Source organism: Amblyomma americanum, chromosome 1 (genome assembly GCF_052857255.1).
Source record: "Amblyomma americanum isolate KBUSLIRL-KWMA chromosome 1, ASM5285725v1, whole genome shotgun sequence".
In the NCBI taxonomy this organism is placed as follows: Eukaryota; Metazoa; Arthropoda; class Arachnida; order Ixodida; family Ixodidae; genus Amblyomma; species Amblyomma americanum.
Genome location: NC_135497.1, coordinates 376,317,466 through 376,340,488, shown reverse-complemented (window position 1 = coordinate 376,340,488; position 23,023 = coordinate 376,317,466). Strand labels below are relative to the sequence as shown.

The window sequence follows — 23,023 nt, the reverse complement described above, 5'->3', positions numbered from 1 at the left end:
AGGAGAATAAGAAATCTTGTAATTAAATATATGCGGGTTGTGATGACGATGGAAAGACATGAGCTTGCGATCGCACAGTACACGGGCCTCTAAAATTCCGCCTCCATCGAAATTCGACCGCCGCGGCCGGGATCGACCCCACGTCTTTCGGGCTAGCAGCCGAGCGCCATAACCACTAGGCCACCGTGGCGGATAATACAGAAGTTGTAAACAGTCTCGAAAAACATCTGACTAATATGTTTGCACCAAGATATCATTAATGTCGTCTTATTTTTACCAACCCTAAATGATAGCTCGCACAATAAAAAGAGCTTCCACGTGACAGCTGTGCCACTTCAGTGTGCCGAGACGCGTCTCAAAGACCAAAATCCATTTTTCTCTGTAGCACTCTCCCCGATGTGGCTTTCTGTGCGCACTGTGAGAGAGATATGAGAAAGCAGCTGGTCACATGATAGCGTTCTTTGAAGGCCAATATATAAAGTTACGTAATTCATACCCATGACCTGAAAGCTGCTGCAATCGGTTCGTAAAGCTGCTCCACATCGTTTTCATCCACGTCTCAGGACTTTCGAGCCCGAATATTACATGAAATTTTCGAGTATTGCTCCAAACGGGGGGCGGACACCTCACTTGGCCTTGCGCCAGGCATAGCTCGACCACGCAATGCCTTAACCTAGCCCAGGCTTCACCTCCCTACTCGTGCACCGCCATGGCCTCTCTCGACGCCAAGCCTGCCTGCAGCAGCATGGCTTACCAAGTCGAAGGCAAAGACATCACGCCCAAAGAGTTTGCTACCGATCCAAGAACGACCCGGGCATTTACGGCCCGCAAGGTAGCGCACCCAGCTTTGTTCTCATCCAAGCACGCAGTCTCTGCCAAGTGCTCGCGACGCAAGTCTTCGCCACCGGCCGGCCTCATCACACCGGCCCAGCCCCAAAAAGGCAAGTAGTCTTCGCCCACTTTACCTAAACTCAAGCGCCAGGCTCCGCTACCAAAATTGCGCACCATAGACCTGAAAGCTATTTTCTGACCCAACGGAGGCCTAGACCTTCGCAAGCACAACGGGGGCTTCCTCCTCTCCCTTCTGTGTGCCATACTGAAACTCCCCGTGGACGCGGTACGTCAACAGGACATCATCCGTATAAATACCCGAAACAACACGGTCACCGCGAGTATGTCCTCGGAAGAGCGCATGGCACGCTACTTGCAGATCACCTCACTACTCGTCGGAGACACGACGCACCCGGTGAAAGCCTACATAGCCCAAACCGACAACGCCATCCGAGGCGTACTATACAAAGCCATCTACCAGAAGGCAGAACAGATCGTCTACGACCTCCAAACCTACAACAAGAGTGATTCCTATGCCATTTGCGATGCAAGGCAACTGGGCAAGACGAAGTCTATCCTCGTCACTTTCATCAGCACCAAGAAGGTCCCCAAGCAACTCAAGTTTTATGGGGGCAATCTGCAACTGCTATCCCCTTCTTGGCGAAAGCTGACACGTGCTTCAACTGCCAGAAGCTCGGACATCGGAGCGACATGTGTACGACTCCTTGCCAAAATCTCTGCCACAGATGTGGAGAGAATCATCCACCAGCCAACCAACCCACGTGCGAGGCCAAATGCATCCTGTGCAACTGATCGCACTTTACGGGCTCCAAGGAATGCAAGGTTCGCTTCAACCGCCTGGGCAACAAGAAACCAGGCACCGCCGCCAACTCTACCAAACAAGAAACGGAGGGGAAGCAGTCGCTGACCCACCGACAGTCACGAAGCCGGCAGCGGTCAAACTCGAGAGGCCGCGCCAACTCCCGCTCCAAATTCAAGCACGGAACGAGGAAGAGCTCTACCCCACCGAAAGGAACAAGAAGCAGATCACCGTCTTTCCCACCCCTGGGCAGTGCAGGCCAAGCCACAACCGAAAAACAGGTGAGCTGGGCCCGCAATCTCCCTCCTTGGTCCGGGAGAATAACCAGCCCAAGACACAGCTAGAAAAGCAGAGCAAGCAAATCCAGCAACAAAGTCTACAAATCGAAAACCTTAGCAAACAGATTCAACTGCTAATGCAAAAATCAACCACCCAAGAAAAGGTAGATATCCTCAGAGATACCCCTACTCCTACACCAGTAGTCAGCCCACCACGCTCCCCCACACAATGCCTCCCTGTGAAACGCCAGGCCAAGGAACCGAGCTTTACCACATCCGATAGCGCAATGTCCCTCGAGACAATCTTTAGGGGTATTAATATCCTCGAACAAAAGATAGAAAACATGTCCAAGGAAACCAAAACTTGGGCAGCAACAGTCAACAGCCGCCTGGCAGTGCTCGAGCAAAAGATGAGTGCACAAGATGCTATCACATCGCTCACCATCAGAGCAGCGTAGACAAACTCTCCTCAACCCAAACCAAATTCAACCCACTCGGCCCCGCTAAGCTAATTCATGATGGAAGCAACCCTCAAGGAACTTAGAGTGGGGCAGTGGAACTACAGAGGTTACCGCCCTAAATGCAGTAACTTGCAGCTCCACATACAATCCCTCCAGGATGCGGAGATCCCAGCGGTCATCACGTTGCAGGAGACGCAAACCCCTGCCAAACTCCAACTACACCCCTCACAAACCAAGCACATCCACCACCCAGCAGATAGCCACCCTTGTCCACAGAGCCTACATCGCCACAGATCACCCAATCGAAAAAGAAAATATAGAATGCCGCTTGATAGAGCTCCTTCCAAAAACTAGAAGCCCTAGCTTATTCATCCTCAACATGTACAGCACTCCAAAAAGCAGCGGAGCCCCCCTCCTTGCGGTCATTAGGAAAGCACTAAAGATCAGCGCGAAAAACCCGATACTAATCCTAGGAGATTTCAACGCGAGGCACATAAGCTGGGGCTACAAGCACAACTGCAGAAAGGGATCACAACTCTGGGCATTAATGCAAAACGAGGGCCTAACCCTTGTTAACGATATACAACAGCACACCTGCATAGGAAACAGCGTGCAGCTAAACACCACCCCCGATCTCACGATCACCAAAAACATCGCACAATGTCAGTGGACCAACACGCAGATCTCCCTAGGCAGTGACCACTACATCATTCAAACAACCTTCGCACTGAAGTCAATCACCCCCTCTGTAAAATGACAACTAACAATCACAGACTGGGATAAGTTCAGGAATATCCGGAAGGAATCCCCTGCTGAGATAGAACACCTTTCAAAATGAGTGAATGCGCGCCCGAAGGACGTCAGAAGCGCCACATCCCAAGACCCGAGCAATCGGGGAAACGGAAATCGTGGACAGCAGACTTCTCCGCATGTGAGAAGCACACTCCAGTATGCAATAAAGATGGCTCAAAAACAAACACAACAGACCTCTCAAACTAAGGATAGTGGTCTTAGTAAAAAAGATCCAAATACATGCAGCACACCTAACCTGTCAACAGTGGGGCCAGATTTGCAAATGCATGGACGGAAATCTGGGGCTGAAAGACACGTGGAAACTTCTACGCTGCCTCTTGGAACCCGGAAACACTAAAGACTTCCAACAACATAACGTCACCCGCATCGTCCACAAATTAGATGTGGACGACAGCACCCCGATCCAAAACTTAAAAGACAGGTATCTCACAACCACATCTAGGACCCCACTCCCCCTATATGCAGGCCCTCCGAACCCCGAGCTCGACGAAGACATATCAATGTGGGAAGTGAGAGCAGCCATGCACAAACTGCGCACCACGTCGGCGCCGGGCGGAGATAAAATCACCAACAAAACATTACGGAACCTGGATGAAAATTCGATCCAAGCCGTAACCAAACTGTTCAACAAACACTGGAGGGAGGGCACCCTCCCCCTGGAATGGACCTATGCTAAAGTCACCTTTATTGCAAAGCCAGGAAAACCACTTCAATTGGTAAACCTCAGTCCCATCTCACTCACATCATGGCTAGGAATACTCTTTGAACACGTTATTCTCGGCCGTCTCCAAACCCACATGCACGAACAGGACCTCTGCCCCCATACGATGATGGGATTTAGAAGCAACCTGTCCACGCAGGAAAGCAACGTTCTCAATACAGAGACCACCTTGAAACTCGCGGTCATGACACATCAAACCATCAGGCTAATCAAAAGAACAGCAAACAAGCACCGCGGCATGCGAGAACCGACCCCAGGCAGTTAGTGCAAGCATTCGTGATTAGCAGAATCGTATACTCACTCCCCTATCTTCACCTCACAAAGACAGAAATGGACAGAGTAAACTCGCTAATAAGGCAGGCCTACAAATCGGCCCTAAATCTCCCACAAGGGACCTCAAACAACAGACTCCTCCGCATGCGGGTTCACAACACTCTACAAGAACTGATCGAAGCCCACCGCAAAGCACAGTTGGACAGACTGTCCTCCACAAACACGGGCAGACACATTCTAGCCGCATGAAAGATTCAACCAATGGGTCCCCCTCCGGTCAACACCCACAGCATTCCTAAACAAATCAAGGAAAAGCTAATCGTCCACCCACTAACCAAGAACGTACACCCAACCCACAACCGGGAAAGACGCGAAGCACATGCCAAAGCCCTGTATAAAAAACACGCAGACAACGAAGACGCAGTCCACATAGACGCGGCAGAATATCCATGCAACCCAGCCTACGCCCTAAGCGTGGTGTCACATGACCTCAAGCACAAGGCTTCAGGCTCGATAAGGGCAACCACCGCCCTAGAAGCAGAAGAGGCGGCCATAGCACTGGCCATAGCACCTTCAATTGCCATGCTCATAATGAGAGACTCCAAAACTGCAACCAGGAATTTTGCAAAATACAGATCCATTATGCCACCTACAAAATTCTCCAGCCATGCCCCCCCGACACCAGACCAGTTCAACTAGTTTGGGTGCCAGCCCACGCAGGCAACCCCGGAAACGAGGAAGCACACTCTATTGCTCGAGGGTACGTCAACCGAGCAGGCCATACCGTCGAGAGAGATTGCGCGCGGCATAGACTAATCACCTACACTGAAATCACCTACACTGAGCTACACTCTAGAGAGGAAAGGCTCACATATCCGCCACCACACCACACCCTCAGGAAGGAACAACAGACTATATGGAGGCAACTCCAGTCGAGAACGTTTCCTTCACCGGCCTATCTGGCACTAATAAACCCGGGTAAATACAAGCCCGAATGTTCTCTTTGTGGGGCTCCGAGAGCAAACTTTGAACACATACTCTTTGTGTGCCGAGAACGCCAACCACCATATCGCTGGAACCTCACACCCCTGGAAGGTTGGGTCTATAGCTCAGAGCCGGCCTTACAGAAGAGGTTGGTGGAATGGGCGGAGAAGGCCGCCAGAAGTTATGGACTGATGGCCACCAACCAGGATTAAGAACCAAGACAACCAAACCTCCCGTAACGCCTTCCCTTACTTGGTTCATCAATAAAGTTTTTACCTACCTACCTTGAAGGCCAATATATAAAGTTACGTAATTCATACCTTGATGCAAACACCACTACTAGCTGTTTTTCAAGACAATCTACAACTTTTCAATTAACACTTTGTTCCTCAAGTCAGTAATTAAAAAGTTAGCTAAAGAGTCTTTACTAATTATTTAACATTGGCAAAGGAAAAAGGTGATCCAAGACTAGGCCAAGGGACTTTCAACAGCCCTGTTTGTTTCACTGAGCTAGGACACTGTTTTTTTAAAATTTGGTTAGATTTCGCTGGGACAGCTGGCACAGGAACTGGTTTACATTTACGGGAACTCACTTCGAACTTCCTGTCTTAACTGTCACTTCGAGAACTTCTATCTCTCAAAAATTGAGTAGAGACCACCGCCAACCACACACATGGCCAGCCTATCTGGCTGCTACCAAAGACTCCATCCGAACTCTATGGCCCCGGGACCACCATCGGCCCGGCCACACACAGCCGACCTGCCCCACTGCCGCCAAACCAGCTTCCATGCGTACTCTTGCGTGCCCCATTCTGAATACCAAACGCAAGCACTACCAGTGGTGGGAATGGCCAAGAGCATTTTGAAGCAGGCTTTGTAGTAGGTGAAAATTCAATCTGGAGCAGCTTCCTTGCGTTTTGTAGCAAGAGCACTATAGTGAGAATGCCACGGTTTAAAAAATGACAATGCACAGCACCAAGATTTCTATGGTGCGGGGTGTATGCAGCAGTCTTGGCCAGCTCTGAGTAGTTTAAATGCGCCTAAATTCACTTGTTCTGTAACAAATTAAAATGAGCAAAACTTTGTATAACTATCACAAGTGAATTTTTCTGTGCAAACATTGCAGAGAATATTAAGAAACATTCCTTTCAGCTGCTTATGTAATATCACTTTAGCATGGTTTCTATTTTAACACTTAAAAAAAAAAAGACCACGTGATTTAAAGATCATGTGGTAGCACCATCAAGTCAGAACATTAGCACTCCAAATTATGCTTTGACCAAACGAACTTGCCAGAATGAATAAACAGGCCATCACAGTCAAAGTGATCGTCCAGAATCGAGCGCGGCCACTATGCTTTATCGAACTTATGATGACGCAGCATGAACACAACCACACCATCGCCGTTACACAGCAGTCCCTAGGCAGTGCACAGATTCATAGGAGGCTACGACAGATTTCTTGCAGTCCAACACGGCTGCGCCTCTCATGACGAAGCGTTTTATCGTGCATGCACAGTCGTCATCTCAAGGAGCACTACTACCTTCCTCTGCTGATGGGTTCAACGTTGCTGTGTGCTTCCTATGCGCTCCACTGTTTCCTCTTAAGTGTTTTCCACAAAGAGACTCTGTTCGGAATTCCTCGGACTATAACATATAATCGAAGCTGATCTGACCGAAAATGTCTAGCAACGACACAGGATCGATATCAAACGTGCACAATGTGGTCACCGTATGCCAACCCACGTAGAATGCCACCGCACCACTGGAAGTGGCTCAACTGGGTTATGACTAACTCTTATTTATACAAGCCAACTCTCTCTGCTGAAATTTCAAATTAACATGGTCTATTGTACAAACAAATTGGAAACTCTGCTGCCGACAGCGCTGTTACAGCTAGCAAGCCCAAATGAGGGCCGTAGAATCGAGCTATATCAGCTGGGGCACATCCGAAACCTTTTTCGTCGTCTTACATTGCCCTTATCGGACACTTGACGGTGCCGCCCGTAAGCCCTATAAATCTAACAGGACCCAAACTTAGCACTATTGAAGCCTTTTAAAGAAAATTAAAGCTCCTTAAAGTAACCTCCTGAGTTTGAACTCAGGAGGTTATTCAGCTATAGACATGCTTCAGGGGATTTTAAGAATGTGTTACATATGAAGTGAAAGTTGCTTATTCTGGAATGGCAGAAATAAGGCAGAACATGGCAGAACTAAGGGCCAAGGCATGGTAATCATTTATCACTGCCCTTAGATAATCTGCTTGAATGACATGCTCTGGCATCCTATTCCCAACGATTATTTATTTATTTATTTGAACATACTGCTGATTATGAAAAAACCTGGCGCTATCAAACGACGACACAGAGGGGGGACAGCGCTTCCCAACTAGCTCAACTTTCTGCCCTGCTGCAACATACTGCTGGCCTCACATTTGAGGCCGTCGCAGGAGTGGGACATCACATACACTAAAATAACACAGGTCAAGTAAGTGCCAACACAAAGGCGATCGTAGTCCAACAAGGCAATATGCATTATACAAAAGGTAAAACAAAATAGCAAAACAGGAGCAAGTAGCATATTTGAGGACTTCGGCACGGTAAAAAAAAACACAGTAACAAAATGCAGACAAGTTTTTAAGGAGCAAGAAATGAAACAATAGCTGCTGAAGAATGATACTGTCGTGAGAAACGAGCAACATGGTTAAAAAAATATAACAAGCGAGAGTCAGATAAGAAAGTCGGGATGTCATCGTCAGCAAGGAAAAAAGAGTGCAAGAGTTAGCGCACCAGCATCGTAGTCGTTATTGCAAAATAAAGCGTGATATGTTGGCGATGAAATCTTTGAGTGATGCGCAGTTGACAGCATCGCAAGGCAGACTATTCCACTCACGGATTGCTTGTGGGAAGAAAGAGTACCTGAATATATCGTTGTGAAATCTGTACTCGGTTAAGTGCTGTTGGTGTTTTGTTCTGGTAGTGCGCGTGTTTGACTTTATTAAGTACTTACTCGTATCGTTTTTCATACCGCCATTAAGCAGAAGGAAAAGAAAATTGAGGCGCAGTAGTCTGGCTCGGTTATGTATAGTGGGAAGGTCGGCTTGTCTTAAGAGCTGTGTAGGGGAGTCATGACGGCGATATTTGTTAAAAATAAATCTGACCGCTTTTCGTTGTACGCCCTCTAATCTTTCTATGTATTGTTTGCGGAAGGGGAGCCAACATATTATTCCATAGCCCATTATGGAGCGAACAAGTGAAGTGTATGCTAAGAGCTTAGTGTCGACTGATGCGGATTTAAGCGATCGTTTAATCGAGTAGAGAGCTGCCAGTGCTTTATTAGTAATATAGGCTACCTGCTTGTTCCATTTAAGATCCGAGGAAATTATTACTCCTAAATATTTATATTCTTCTACTTTCCTTAACATCTGTCCTTGTAGATAATAAGGGAGATTTATTGCCGCTCTCTTATTTGTTACTGTCATGCAAACCGTTTTTTCTACATTAATCGTCATCTGCCATGTTTCACACCATTGTGCTATGCTTTCAAGGGCACTATTTAGAATTGCTTGGTCTGCATGGCAGGTTATTTCTTTGTAAATGATGCAGTCGTCTGCAAACATTCTTACTGTTATGTTAGTACTATTATGCAGGTCGTTGATAAAAAGAAGAAAGAGGACAGGGGCCAGAACGGAGCCTTGTGGCACGCCAGACATCACATCGCCGCAATCTGAAGAGTGCCCTTTAAAGTGTACATATTGGCGCCGGCCTGTAAGGTAGCCTTTCAGCCATTTGGTAATATTATTGTCACCGAGATAATGGAAAAGTTTTTGGAGGAGCTTAGGGTGGGAGACCCGATCGAACGCTTTCGAAAAGTCTAAGAATATCATGTCTGTTTGGCCACATTTGTCTATTGTAAACGCTAGGTCGTGAATTGTCTCTATTAATTGAGTAGTCGTAGACAAACCTTTTCTAAAGCCATGCTGGTTAGGCACAATTATGTTATTTTTTTCTAGAAATGATAGGATATGTTTAAGAATTAAATGTTCGAGGATTTTGCATGTTGTACAAGTAAGCGAGATTGGTCGATAATTGGATGCGTTGGTAATGTTGCGCGATTTATGTATAGGAATGACCTTGGCAATTTTCCATTTCTCCGGGATTTCGCCTGTTTGCAGTGATTTTTCAAAAATAATCAGCAAGAACTTTGACATCCATTCCGCGTAACGCTTAAGAAATGCATTTGGTATGTTGTCGGGACCACCGGATTTTTTAGGGTTTATTTCAAGTAAGAGGGAAAGAATGCCCGATTCATTTATGATCAAATCATCTATTTTTGCTGTGTTACTCGGAGGATATTCTAGGTCAGGTTTTTTTCCATTGTCGTGCGTAAATACTGATATAAAGTAATCATTGAAGTCTGTAGCCTTCGCGATAGCCTCGGCGGGTGGTGGATTACTGTCCTGACGTGAATTCGAATTGAGGTACCGCCAAAACTTGGAAGGAGATACTTTGATAAAATTACTTAGGGTGACGTTCATGTACTCATCTTTAGCCTTTTTTATAGCTGCCTTTAGTGCATGAGACTTTTCGCGTAATTTATCAGTGTAGACGGGTATCTGCAAGCAGCAATGCTGCCTTGCCTGTGATGAACCGTCAAACATAATATGCCCTGGCTGGCATACCATATTTGCTCTTCCACCCTATTCTGCTCACTGTTATGAAGATGGCATTTTTCCTTTTTTCTTTTCCTCCTCTGAAAAGTATCACCTTCTCTCAAAACTTGTCTTTTGAGTGGCTGGCAGTCTGCAGTGTTCACATTAAATTTTAACACACCTGCTACAATTCCACTGAGGTGCCACTGACCCCTATTAATTTTTGATTGCCCAGTACCCACAATTTTTCTTCACAAAAATTTCCAGTATTCAGAAACAAGCTGCACTTTACATTGAGAAATGGAAGGCAGTGATGCGGAGGACGACACGTCAATCGAACAAACCGAAACTGCAAATTTCTGTTCCAGGTACCTAACTTGCTAAAATTACTTTTTGTGGTAGTCAATCAAGGCTTCGCACAGAAATGACTTGCATACATTCTGGCACCCTGTAACACAACATACCCTCCGCACCTGCCTTCCTGACAGGAATGCGTTCTTTTGCTAATAGCAAGAAAAAGCATCACAAAATGCCATCATTTATGCCCCACTCTCTAGAACAGACATAACTGCAACACTCAACTGCACAACTTACTTGCTACATTGACCCTCTTGATGGGGAAGCAATTTGCTGCTCACAGCAAGTTTTTTTTTAATTCTACAACCCTGCACATCTCTCGCTCAGATAAACTTGACTCATCAAACCACCAAAACTTAACATTCTGATGCAGCCTTCCTGATCAGGAGATTTTATGTTTACAGAAAGAAAATATGATGAAATGCTATCATCACACACCATCTTATGCTCAGGTGATTTAAGGTGTCTAATTGCACAACCTACATTATAATTCTACCTCCTTGATACAGAAGCGATTTGCTGTTTAAGAAAAAAAATGTATGATCAAGCACTACCATCACATCCTTTTCTTTTGTTCAAAAGACACCCGATATGGCCTACATTCTCATTCTACACTTTTCATGGCATTTTCTGTTTATAGAAATAAAATACAAAACCACACATCTTGTACCCAACTCTTCTGTTTAAACAAAACCGAAGATGTCTAATTACACAATTTAGGTTCCAATTTTATCCTCCTGAGGGCAGGCAACCTTCTATTTACAGAAAGAAGATATGATAAAATGCAACCACTTCATGGCTTACAATTTTGTACAGATGAACCTTAAGTAGGGATCCAGGTGAACCAAAACACAGATTTTGATACAATATTCAAGAATGATATATCCTATTGCCTGCACAAAACAACTGTAATTGTAGTACTGCATCTTGAGTGCCAAAAAAGTTGTCTGCATAACAAGTGAGCTAGTGGGTGTGTCAGTTTATAAAAATTTCACTTAAAGAAATACTGGTAATTCATTCACTTTTTAAGCATGTGACCCCAAGACAGCCCCTTGTACAGGATAACAACTTTAGTTTTCTTATCACTGCTAATTTAAAATTTGCTTTTTTTTTGCCATAAAAACTAAACAATTGCACATAAGTCCATAGTTGAGTTTCTCACAAAATTTTGGCCCAGATGGCACCTTCAAAGAAAATTTTTCCTCCACAGCATGAAAACGATAGTCTTCCTGAATATGCCATAATATGAAAACTGAGAAAGCCGAGTTTAAGGATTTTAGCAGATGTAATTTTAATTCATAGGTTTTTTTTTCTCAAAAGCACGTGCTGCATAGGTAGGACCTTCCGAGGCAGCGTTCAGTGGTTAATGCTTGTAGAATTTGCTTATTTTTGTGCTTTTGAACTGTACAGTGACTTCGCACATGCTTGGATAACCATGAAAACAAGCTGAAAAGTAGCGATAAGCAGCTCAGGCAGCTGCAAAACCAATGTCTTATAAAGAACAATGACTAGAATTCAGTCCTCGAAGGCCACAGGTGCATTTTCACTAATCAATTTCATTTTGCCTGGCCATCACAGCTCTCAAGGCTAAGATCATGTCCTTTTACTTCACGCACTTCTGCTGCAGTCTTGACAGAAAGCTTGAACAAGCCAGAAAGAGCAAAAACAAGTATCAATATCTTTTTTTGCCATTGCACTGTGCGTTGAAAACTATGTTTTTGTTAATTGCCAGCAACGCCTTGCCTTCCACCATCACAAAAAAAAAAAAAACTAGCTGGGGTTCAACCCTGCTGGACCTAATTTACAGAGCGGAAGCTCGATTAAGCATGATCAGACATGGTTTGCTGGTCTACGATACACAGCTGAAGTACTGGTTCCAGCGCGACTCCTCCATGGGTTTGGTATATCTCATTTAGTTCTCATATTATGAGAAAATAACTGAAGCCTAATCAGCTAATTTCTTACAGGTCCTTAAGAGACTTTCCATCAATCTTTTTAGGTTCCAATTGCAATGAAGCTGTAGCGAAAGACCTGACATGCAGAGCTATGCTATTTATATCCTTACTGAGATATATTATTGCATAAAATGTTCAATAATGTCGAAGCTTCCTAATTACCAAACATAATTTTTTTTTTCAGAAAATTTGATATGTTCAACTCAGCCATCAAAAAATAGCATAACTCCATAGTCCAATTCTTTCCGAATTCAATGGCATACGATTAATTGACAACATACTATAAAAACGTAATGAAAAGTTCCGTAACGCTAGTCATGTTGGCAAAAAACGCGAAGCCAAGAAAATGGCATTTGAAATGCGCGCCAGCCATTCAGAGGCCGCTGTAGGCACCTCGGAAAACGGTGAAATGCGGACGTTATAACAGGATTTCTCAACAGTTAGTAATACTAGTAAGTAGGGAAGGGATCCAGCTTTAAAAAAAGAACAAAATGGCAGCCATCGGGGACACGGCTTCAGCAAGCAAAGGGCGCGAAGTGCAGCCGCATTTTGTGCCAAACTTGCCACTTCGACGCTTCGGAGGCATCAAATATATTGATTTTTTAGTAGTTAGAGGTTGAATGAGACCTTTAAATTTTTAAGGTGAGTACTATAGAGTTTATTGAATCCGAATATGACATTTTTCAAGAATAAAAATTTTCATATTTTTTTACCATTTCAAGACCTGCCTCCCCTTAGGCGCTTAGTTACACAACTTACACTACGACTCCGCGTCCTTGGTGGAGAGGCGACTTCCTGTTGGCAGAAAGACAATGCAAAAAATACTAGCATCTCCCACTTTACACTTCTGTACAGAGGAACCTTTGGCACTTAATTATGACTTACATAACGAATCTACCCTCTTGTTGAGGAGGTGACCTTCTGCAAGGTGACAGAAGATGATATAAAATGTCAGCATCTCATATGTTACACTTCTGTTTGGCTGATCTTCAAGCATCTCATTATATCACTTACTCTAAGACTCTGCCTTCTTGATAGGGAGACGACTTCCTGTTTACAGAAAAAGAATATAATAAAATTCTACCCCCTCACAACCTCAATTTTTCTGAGATTAACCTTGGGCACTTAGTTACATGACTTACATAATGAATCTACCCTCTTGACGGGGAGGTGACCTTCTGCAAGGTAATAGAATGATGACATAAAATGCCACCATCTCCCAGTTTAGGCTTTTTCTCAGTAGAACCTCAGGCATTTCATTACGTGACTTACTCTATGACTCTGCCTTCTCGGTGAGGAGGTGAATTCCTGTTCACAGAAAGAGAATGTAGCAATACGCTATATTTCCTACCTTACACTTCTGTACAGATTAAGATTAGCCTTGGGCACTCAGTTACATGACTTAGACAACGAATCTACCCCTTTGTCGAGGAGGTGACCTTCTGCAAGGCGACAGAAGATGATATAAAATTTCAGCATCTCATACGTTACACTTCTGTTCGGCTGATCTTCAAGCATCTCATTACATCACTTACTCTTTGGCTCTGCCTTCATGACAGGGAGAAGACTTCCTGTTTACAGAAAAAGAATATAATAAAATTTTAACCTCTCGCAACCTACAATTTATTCTGAGATTAACCTTGGGCACTTAGTTACACTACTTACATAACGAATCTACCCCCTTGACGGGGAGGTGACCTCCTGCAATGTGGCAGAATGCAGACATAAAATGCCAGCATCTCATACCGGACGCTTGTTCAGGTGGATCTCAAGCACTTCACTACATGACTTACTCTATGACTCTGTCTTCTTGATGAGGAGGTGACTTCCTGTTCACAGAAAGAGAATGCAGCAATTTGCTATATTTCCTACCTTATACTATTGTACAGATGAGCCTTGGGCACTTATGACTTACATAACAAATCTACTCCTTTGTCGAGGAGGTGACCTTCTGCAAGGCGACAGAAGATATAAAATATCAGCATCTCATATGTTACACGTCTGTTTGGCCGACCCTCAGGCATCTCATTATATGACTTACTCTATGACTCTGCCTTCTTGATGAGGAGACGACTTCCTGTTTCAGAAAAAGAATATAATGAAATGCTACCCTCTCACAACCTACAATTTTTTCTGAGATTAACCTTGGGCACTTAGTTACACTACTTACATAACGAATCTACCCCCTTGACGGGGAGGTGACCTCCTGCAAGGTGGCAGAATGCCGATATAAAGTGCCAGCATCTCATACTGGATGCTTGTTCAGGTGGATCACAAGCACTTCGCTACATGACTTACTCTATGACTCTGCCTTCTTGATGAGGAGGTGACTTCCTGTTCACAGAAAGAGAATGCAGCAATCTGCTATATTTCCTACCGTACACTCCTGTACAGATGAGCCTTGGGCACTTACGACTTACATGACAAATCTGCTCCTTTGTCGAGGAGGTGACCTTCTGTAAGGCGACAGAAGGTGATATAAAATATCAGAATCTCATAACTTACACTTTTGTTCGGCTGACTTACTCTACGACTCTGCCTTTTTGATGGGGAGACGAATTCCTGTTTACGGAAAAAGAATGTAATAAAATGCTACCCTCCCTCAACCAACAATTTTTCTGAGGTTAACCTTGGGCACTTAATTACATGACTTACATAACGAATCTACCCCCTTGACGGGGAGGTGGCCTTCTGCAAGGTGACAGAATGATGCCATAAAATGCCACAATCTCCCACTTTACACTTTTTCTCAGTAGAACCTCAGGCATTTCATTACGTGACTTACTCTATGACTCTGTCTTCTTGGTGGTGAGACGATTTCCTATTCACAGAAAAAAAAACTTAAAAATAATCTATCATTTCACACCTCGCGCTTTGGGTCAGATAAACCGAAGACACTAGAATACTATTTTGGTTACTTTTAAGCCTTATTCTTACACTTGAATAAACCGAGAGTTCCTAACTTTACAACTAACTTAATGACTATGCTTGCTAAATTAGCAGAATTCCTGCTTAGATACATCTCAAAACTATACACAATCAAGAGCATCGCCAGCAAAGTTCAAGGATCTTTGGACATAAAGAATCTGCTAAGAAAGTTTGTAACACAGACTAAACAACAATAAATTGCACTACTATCCTGCAAATCTCTTGCTCATTCAAGTGCAAAACTTTCCTAAGTTTAGCCCCTGGGCTTTTGTATTAAAGGTGTTATAGACACCTAACTTTAGTGGCATGTTTTCTTCTTTGCAGTGATGCGCAAGACATTACCATGCATGATCGCCAGGTGGTATTACCGTATATACTCGCACAATGAACCAACTTTTTTGGAATCAATTTGGGGAGGGGGGGGTTATTAAGTGGGAAAAAAAGTTTCAACAGATTTTTCTGGGACAGTCGAAATTTCATGTCATACGTCCGTCCATAACTGCCAAACATTACCGTCCGTCCGTCATCAATAAAAGCATGTGGTCAGACGCGTTCGCATCACCACTGTTTAACACTGTTCACTTCGAAAGGTGTTTACTGTATCATGGCGCAAACTGACAATTTTGTGACGGCCAGCAGCGCCGGCCAACCGCGGCAAGATAAAAGCAAATATCTTGAATACTAGCCCTGAAGGTCAGGTGCGTGTTTATTACGAGAGGTTAAAAAAAATGAGGGCCATAAGCTCTCCCTTTAAGGGTATGACAACAGTGGTTACTCTTGCCCAAGCAGACACGGACGCAGTTTCCTCTTTCACAATCACAATCATTATGTGACTGACCACACGAAATACATATCAGGCGCCGCATTTACCAAGCTGTACAAACGTGTCTGTGGGGTGTAGCAGTAGCGTGTCAGACTCCCAACCCGAGGGCCCAAGGATAAGAGATTTCCAATGCGCCGCTGGTGTGGCTGATGCCATCTCTGGAGCCTCTTGTAATCGACTAGTCCTAATTTTTAAATCACACAGACACCGGCTTTTCTGTGACAAGGGGCTTTTACGCAGTCGCATAAAACTTGCAGGATGGTTACAAGTGTGTAATGTGAATGTTTAAGCTTTAACTGTGGTAAGGGGTTAAGCATTTTCGCTCAGGCTCTCAAGCTCGCCAAATCGCTTGGTGGTCTGAAGGTCCTGCTTCCTCACAGCACTTCAGTGCAGAGGATGTTTTATGGTGTTCTGGTTAAACTGCCAAGCTCCTCTCCAATGCTCAAGAGCTTGCCGGATTTCTAAGCATAGTAGGGCAGCCGGACGTGCAGCAGTGCGCCAAACAAGCCATTGCCGCCGGTGATTCTGTCAAGGGTGCACAGCGCCTTGGCATCTGCCAAGTCGCAAAGCACACCCCCTCCCCTCCCCGCAAGAGCTCTTGGTAAAAGAAAAACACACCGTGATGTTGCGCTTCTGCATTCGTTGTCATTCCAGTTTTTCAGACAGGCTGGTTTTAGAGTTGCAGTGAATAAAAGCAATAAAGCAGCGATTACATCGCAGTTTTTTCATGCCTTGCATGACCTCAATGCAACTTTGATGTCACAGCCATCGCTTGGCTGTTGAAACCGAAACAACAGATTCACAGAGAAATTCAATTACAAATTATTTAGTGGCCGTAGGCAAACACTACGTGCTAAACCATGTATACTAATGCCTTACGCATCATGACAAAATGGAAAACATGCAACCAAAAATTGGGTGTCTACACTCCTTTAAGTGATAGAATTGAAAGATGTCATGTTCAAATACAAGCATGGAATGTACTCTTTTGCAAGAGCATTTTCCTTTCAGTGCAGCTACAAGTGTGAACAGCTTCCAAACCTGTATGGATGGCTTACAAGCACGTGAAACAGTATATGCCTGTCAAAGGTGTCACCTCATGCTCATAATAGGGCTATTCAGCTACTTTTGACCTCTGGCCCGTAACTTTTCTATTACGTTGTGGAAGTGAAAGATGCTGCATTCAAATGAAGGTATAGAATGTTCTCTCTTGTGAGAGCATTTCCCTTTCAGAATAGTCACCCCACCAGTGGATGTGCACTTGCAACATTGGTGCCCTAGCTTCTGCATGCTGCCAGATGAGGACGTAAGCAGGTGTTCAACGCCCAAGGTGCACTACATTGGTGGGTGCTTTGTCAGACGTGAAGGCGGGCGATGCAAAAAGGCTGCCCTCATTCTTTTGCAGCAGAATGCAGAGACCAGTGCAGAAGTGGTGGAAGTGTATCACCACTGGTGGAGACCACCTCTAATAAAAGCTCTTGGGAAAAAGAATATTCTCATATTCAAACGTCTCAAATCCCTGTCTTTGGTTAATAACTGGCTGTGGTTTGTTGTTTTGCTTTCAATATCTTCCCTGTGTCACGTTTGCCAGGCTTCTGCTTCCAGTTTAGACGCTTTACCCAAGCAGCACAAGCACACACACCAACTGACCTTTTCACCTGTCAGGACGTGCTTGGCCGGTGGTTAACTGCAATTTCAATGCCGCCTTTTTTGTTGTTTTTTGGGGGGTCAGCACTTTATTTAGGGGGATCATGGAAGCTGAGACACTCTTCGGTCTCCACGCTGACGGGAAAGGGGCGTTTTTTGACAGCAGGGGCAAGTTTACAGCGCCTCCTAGTTCGTCATAACTGAGTGGCGCTGCCATGGTTGTTCAGTTTTATCTGAGACGCAGTTCCACAGCCGTAACACACATTTGGACGCCAGCTCCACCCCTGTTCGTAATAAGCAAGCGTTTATTATAAATGCGGGCGTTATAAGTGGGCTCGACTGTACCTGCAAGTTGCTGACTTAGCAAAGCAAACCACGATACGATTCTACAGCAGCATGTGTTGCTGCTGAAGGGGTTCAGTATGCAGACACAGGAAACACATCTAGAATCAAACCAGTACAGAGGACGCAGCAGCCTCCAGAGAGGTTTCAGTCGAGCTAAGAAACAACAATACAAAAGAGCAAGATGCACGAGTTAACGAAGCCTTCCCTTCATTCGCCCTTTTGAGTCAGCAGCTTACAGAGTGTTCTGTGTCATTAAGTGATAGTGTTATGCATATACATGTGTGGTGACATCTGTAAGGCATGTTTTGTACAAAGCTTCACTTGAGTTTCCCGTAACAACTGCCTTTATTAAATGAGGGCACTGAGTAAGGCAGGATGCCAGAATGAAGGCAAATGTTCTTATATTACTTTTTACTACTTCCTCTTTGTAAAATCAGTATTTCACATATCAGTGACCCTGTGTTTGTCGCAAAGCTGCAGTTTTTGTACCTCGAACTGCTGTCACCCACAGGAACCCACGAAAAGCAGAGTTCAGTGAACCAGTGCGTGAGCAATTATATAATAGGAAGCAACCAGAGAGGTCACCTCAAAGTGAATGTCTATGTTCAGCATTCACTTTGCTTTATAAAACAGCTTGACTTATCTCCAGAACCCTTGGCTACAAGCTCACCACAGCTCCGCAGACCAGCTTGCAAATCCAAACCTTCGCACATAAGCAAACCTACAAACCAGCCCACAAACACATGCTTACAGCAGGCAGTTACACAACTTACTTTCTGAAATCTTCCTGATGAGCACTTCTGTTAACAGCAAGAAAAAACCACAATATGTTATGCTGCATTTTATCAGTGTGCCCAGATATATTTCTGGCACCAAAAACATAACTTACTTTCCAAATCGGTCATCTCGATGGGGAGGTGATTTTCTGTTCATTGCAAGAGAACAAGAGACCATGGTATTACCTTCGAACTAACTATTTACGACTCCCTATCACTAGACTTACTTTCTGAACCTGTCTTCTTGACGCGAATAAAATACTCGGCTGGCAAAAAAAGTTAAATAAAATGTTGCAATAAGGATACACGAGTTATGTGGACTACAAATTGCTTCCTGTCTGAAATTCGTATTGCACTTTGTATTGGCCAACAGGTGGAGCACATCACAGACGTCATTACCAAGTGCAAGTGGAGGAGCAGAACACTGGGTCAAGATGCAAGCACATTAGTGTGCTACACTGCAGATTAAAGAACATGTCTTGCACTCATGCTGGTATGTTACATATCAGTGCTAATGCATCAAGCAAATGACAGCAAATGCTGTCATGAGTGAGTGCCTTTGTGCATTCTTTAACAGCCTGCATGACATAACTGAGCAAAACAGAAATGACCACTATGGGAATGACTAACTAAAAGTAATAAACAGAAATTAAGGAGAATGGACACCCTTCACTTTGGTATTGATGTTTCCTTTGTAACACTAACTTTCACATTTGTCATGCTTTTACATTAACAATATAGGCAACAATGAAAACGTGATAAAGTCTTGCTACGAACATTGCAAAGGTCCCAATTGCTTTGAATCCCATCAATCATCAACTCTCAAAAAAGTTTGTGCCAGCTAATTAAAAGATACGCCAGTGAGACAAAAAAGCTGAAACAGTGGCAGACAGTCGACACTTTAAGAAGACATTTAAACAATACCTCCAGCATACGTTCCAGAAATGGCTTAAATATGTCAAGAATAGAATGCACCTCTGCACAACTAGAATATGAAAGCTGCAACATGACGTGCTAACAACTCCTACCCTAAACACACACAGTGTGCATGAATTGAAATACAAACGCTAACTAAATGACAACATGCCTCAACACATTATTAGCATTATTACCAGAGAGTAATTTGATACTGCCATGAAACTTTCTTAACGTTTGTTTCCAATATTCTTTGTTGATTGCCACCAGCGAGCAGCCTTAACACTTTGTGGTGCCTACATGAAATGTGACCAGATACCTCTGGAACAATCATGATCATACACGACAGCTTCTACAATGTTTGGGGCTGCTCTCTGTGTTTTAGGAAAGCTATCTTAGGTGCTTTATCGGCGCCGAGTAAGCATTAGTCTTCAGTCTAAGTCCCTCATGCTTTCAATGTGTTGTGTTGTGTTGGGTTTTATGGCACATAGGCGGCTAAGGCCATCATGCGCCAAACACAAGGTGTAGAAAATTGTCTTGTACGGAATTTTATATGACAGAAATGAAGCGGTGGTGTAAAGGACCTAAAGGCAGAATTTTCCGAAATGGTCCATGGTAAAAGCTTTAAAAAAGGTCAGGCAACCTCAGCGGCCATCCTTTGCAGAGGAAGGATGTCGAGGCCCCCAACCAATGAAATACACAACTCAGCATTCTTCTCAGGAATGAGAAAGTGGCTGAGGTGTATAACATAAAAGTGAAGCATTCACAGTTCATTAAGACAACCAACCTCTCGTAAAAAGTTAAAAACATCAGAAATGTCAACAATTGCATTATCACTCAGGAGTAGTTCTGGGTGAAATGAATGCATTGATTATAAAATTGACTAAAATACTTCTTAGCTTTTCTAGGTATGAACATGTAAATAAGATATGGTTTAGTGTGAGCTCGTCGCCGCATCTTTCACAAACGGGCTTGGCTTCTTTTGTAAGTAAGTAGTTGTGAATCAAGTGTGTGTGTTCTATGCGAAGGCGACATAAGGTAACTTCAGTGAAACGTTCCTGGTGTCTACATGACTTCCATTCCCCCATGGTGGGCTTTATGAACTGCAATTTGTTGTTCAGTTCATTATCCCACTCTTTCTGCCATTTGTTCTTTAATTTGTTATGTATGAAATTCATGCAGTCTTTAAAGGGTATGCTCACATTTTTTATTTCACCATTTTGAGCTTTTACTGCTGCTGAGTCTGCTCTCTCATTACCCTCTATGCCGAAGTGGCTCGGGACCCAGCAGAACCTTATCATATGTCCTTGTGTTGCGACTTTTTCTGTGCTGTGTCTGATGTGGCCTACTAAGGGTTCAACTGCATTTCTTGACTGCAGCGCTGTGAGTAGGCTGAGGGAATCTATGTATATTATACTCTTTTCGATGTTCTCATGTACTATTTTGTCCACAGCCATACACACTGCGTAACATTCGGCAGTAAAGTTTGATACATAACTTGGCAATCTTACTATTTTTTCCCATTTCCCTTGTACTACGGCACTTCCAACGTGCATCGCTGTTTTAGAGCCATCTGTGTAAAACTCCATGTAGCTTAATAATAATAATTGGTTTTGGGGGGGAAAGGAAATGGTGCAGTATCTGTCTCATATATCATTGGACACCTGAACTGCGCGCCCTAAGGGAAGGGTAAAGGAGGGAATGAAAGAAGAAAGGAAGAGAGGTGCCGTAGTGGAGGGCTCCGGAATAATTTCGACGACCTGGGGATCATTAACGTGCACTGACATCGCACAGCACATGGGTGCCTCAGCGTTTTTCCTCCATAAAAACGCAGCCGCCGCTGTCGGGTTCGAGCCCGGGAACTCCGGATCAGTAGTCGAGCGCCCTAACCACTGAGCCACCGCGGCGGGGAACATGTAGCTTGAATATTTCTCTTTCAAAGCCAAGTATTCTTGTAGTAGATGTTCATGTGGCGTTTGTTTTTTACGAAACTGCGTTAGCGTGAAGTCACAAGCAGCAGGAAGACAGTATCATGAAGGCAATGGGTCGTGCCTCGGGGCAATTTTTGGTAGAGCATCTAGTATTCCGAGTTCATGACATGCATCTTCAAAACGTAGTAACAAAGGTTTGATCGATTGTGGTTTATTATTGAACAGTCTTCTTGATGTGCACTTGGTAACTATGGGGTAACAAAGGTGTTTTGGTAAGGATCTTATTTTTAGTACATATGCACAGGTAAGTATTGCTCTTCTGTTTGCAAGAGATGGTTCATTTGTTTCTACATATAGGCTATTTATGGGGGATGTTCTGTAATTCACCAGTTGATATACGAAGACCCAGGTTATGTACGGGATCCCGTTTTTTGAGGTATGATGGTCTTGCAGACCCATAAACAATGCATCCATAGTCCAAAGTGGACCGTACTACGGAGCGGTAGATCTGTAAAAGGCATAACTTGTCGGACCCCCAGTGTTTCCGTGAGAGTACGTTCAGTATATTTAGAGATCGAGAAGCTTTCTTTTTGAGGGTGTTTATGTGGGGTAAGAATGTGAGCTTTTGGTCAAAAGTTATGCCTAGGAATTTATGCTCTTGTTTTACTTGTAGAACACTTCCATTCCAGTGCAGGGTGGGATCAATCTGCAAGCCTCTTTTCAATGAGAAAATGACAGAAACTGTTTTTTGTGGAGAGAACTTAAATCCATTTTGGTCTGCCCAAGTCGCTAGTTTGTTATTGTAAGTTGTACCTGTCTTTCGCATGTTGATAAGCTGGAAGATGTGCACGAAATTTGAAGGTCGTCAACATATACGGAATAGTACATGATTTTCTTCGGAATTATTCGCGATATTGTGTTCATTTTCACAATAAAGAGTGTGGTACTTAGAATACACCCCTGCGGTACGCCGTTTTCTTGGATGAATTCTTTCGAAAGTGTGTAGCCTAGACGTACGCGAAAGGAACGGTCAGAAAAAAAGTCTTTTAGGCAGTTCAGCATCCTGCCACGGATACCTAGATTCGCGAGGTCACGAAGAATCCCATACCTCCAGGTGGTATCATACTGCTAGACAGTGCTGCTTGTGTATGAATGCTTCACGGACTGTGTTTTCAAAACGAACGAGATGGTCATTTGTACAGCATGCTTTTTTAAAACCACATTGGTGGATATCAAGAAGTTTTTGCGATTCAAGGATGAACATTAACCTAATATTTAGCACACTTTCAAAACTTTTAGCAAGACAACTCGTAAGTGCTATTGGCCTGTAACTACCAGCCGAAGTTGGCGGTTTTCCAGATTTTAGGAATGGAACAACCACGGCATTTTTCCACGCATCTGGCATTTTTCCGGACTGCCATATTTTATTGAAGAATTTTAGAAGAGCTTCCACAGCATCTTCGGAGAGGTGAGCAAGCATTTCATAATGGATTTCACAGGGGCCTGGTGCTGTCT

General features: G+C 44.0%; 1 protein-coding gene across 7 annotated transcripts in view; it reads right to left on the bottom strand.

Annotated features, from left to right (window-relative positions):
• The window catches only part of roq (RING finger and CCCH-type zinc finger domain-containing protein roquin), a 157,021-nt gene that overhangs the window by 80,541 nt on the left and 53,457 nt on the right, over positions 1-23,023 (bottom strand). For 4 of the 7 annotated variants that reach the window (XR_013311510.1, XM_077650136.1, XM_077650138.1 and 1 more), the window contains exons 7-25: positions 18,890-18,928; positions 18,776-18,811; positions 18,660-18,686; positions 14,929-14,964; positions 14,799-14,834; positions 14,670-14,705; positions 14,564-14,599; positions 14,442-14,477; positions 14,314-14,349; positions 14,185-14,220; positions 14,059-14,094; positions 13,937-13,972; positions 13,809-13,844; positions 13,679-13,714; positions 13,416-13,451; positions 13,286-13,321; positions 13,158-13,193; positions 13,029-13,064; positions 12,903-12,938 (exon numbers count right to left, since the gene is read on the bottom strand). Coding sequence is in view for 6 of the 7 variants with exons in the window: in XM_077650136.1 (XP_077506262.1) it covers positions 12,903-12,938; positions 13,029-13,064; positions 13,158-13,193; positions 13,286-13,321; positions 13,416-13,451; positions 13,679-13,714; positions 13,809-13,844; positions 13,937-13,972; positions 14,059-14,094; positions 14,185-14,220; positions 14,314-14,349; positions 14,442-14,477; positions 14,564-14,599; positions 14,670-14,705; positions 14,799-14,834; positions 14,929-14,964; positions 18,660-18,686; positions 18,776-18,811; positions 18,890-18,928 (678 nt within the window). In the remaining variant the exon portion in view is untranslated. The remainder of the gene's footprint in view (positions 1-12,902; positions 12,939-13,028; positions 13,065-13,157; positions 13,194-13,285; positions 13,322-13,415; positions 13,452-13,678; positions 13,715-13,808; positions 13,845-13,936; positions 13,973-14,058; positions 14,095-14,184; positions 14,221-14,313; positions 14,350-14,441; positions 14,478-14,563; positions 14,600-14,669; positions 14,706-14,798; positions 14,835-14,928; positions 14,965-18,659; positions 18,687-18,775; positions 18,812-18,889; positions 18,929-23,023) is intronic. The other 3 variants (XM_077650137.1, XM_077650140.1, XM_077650141.1) reach the window with 3 other exon arrangements.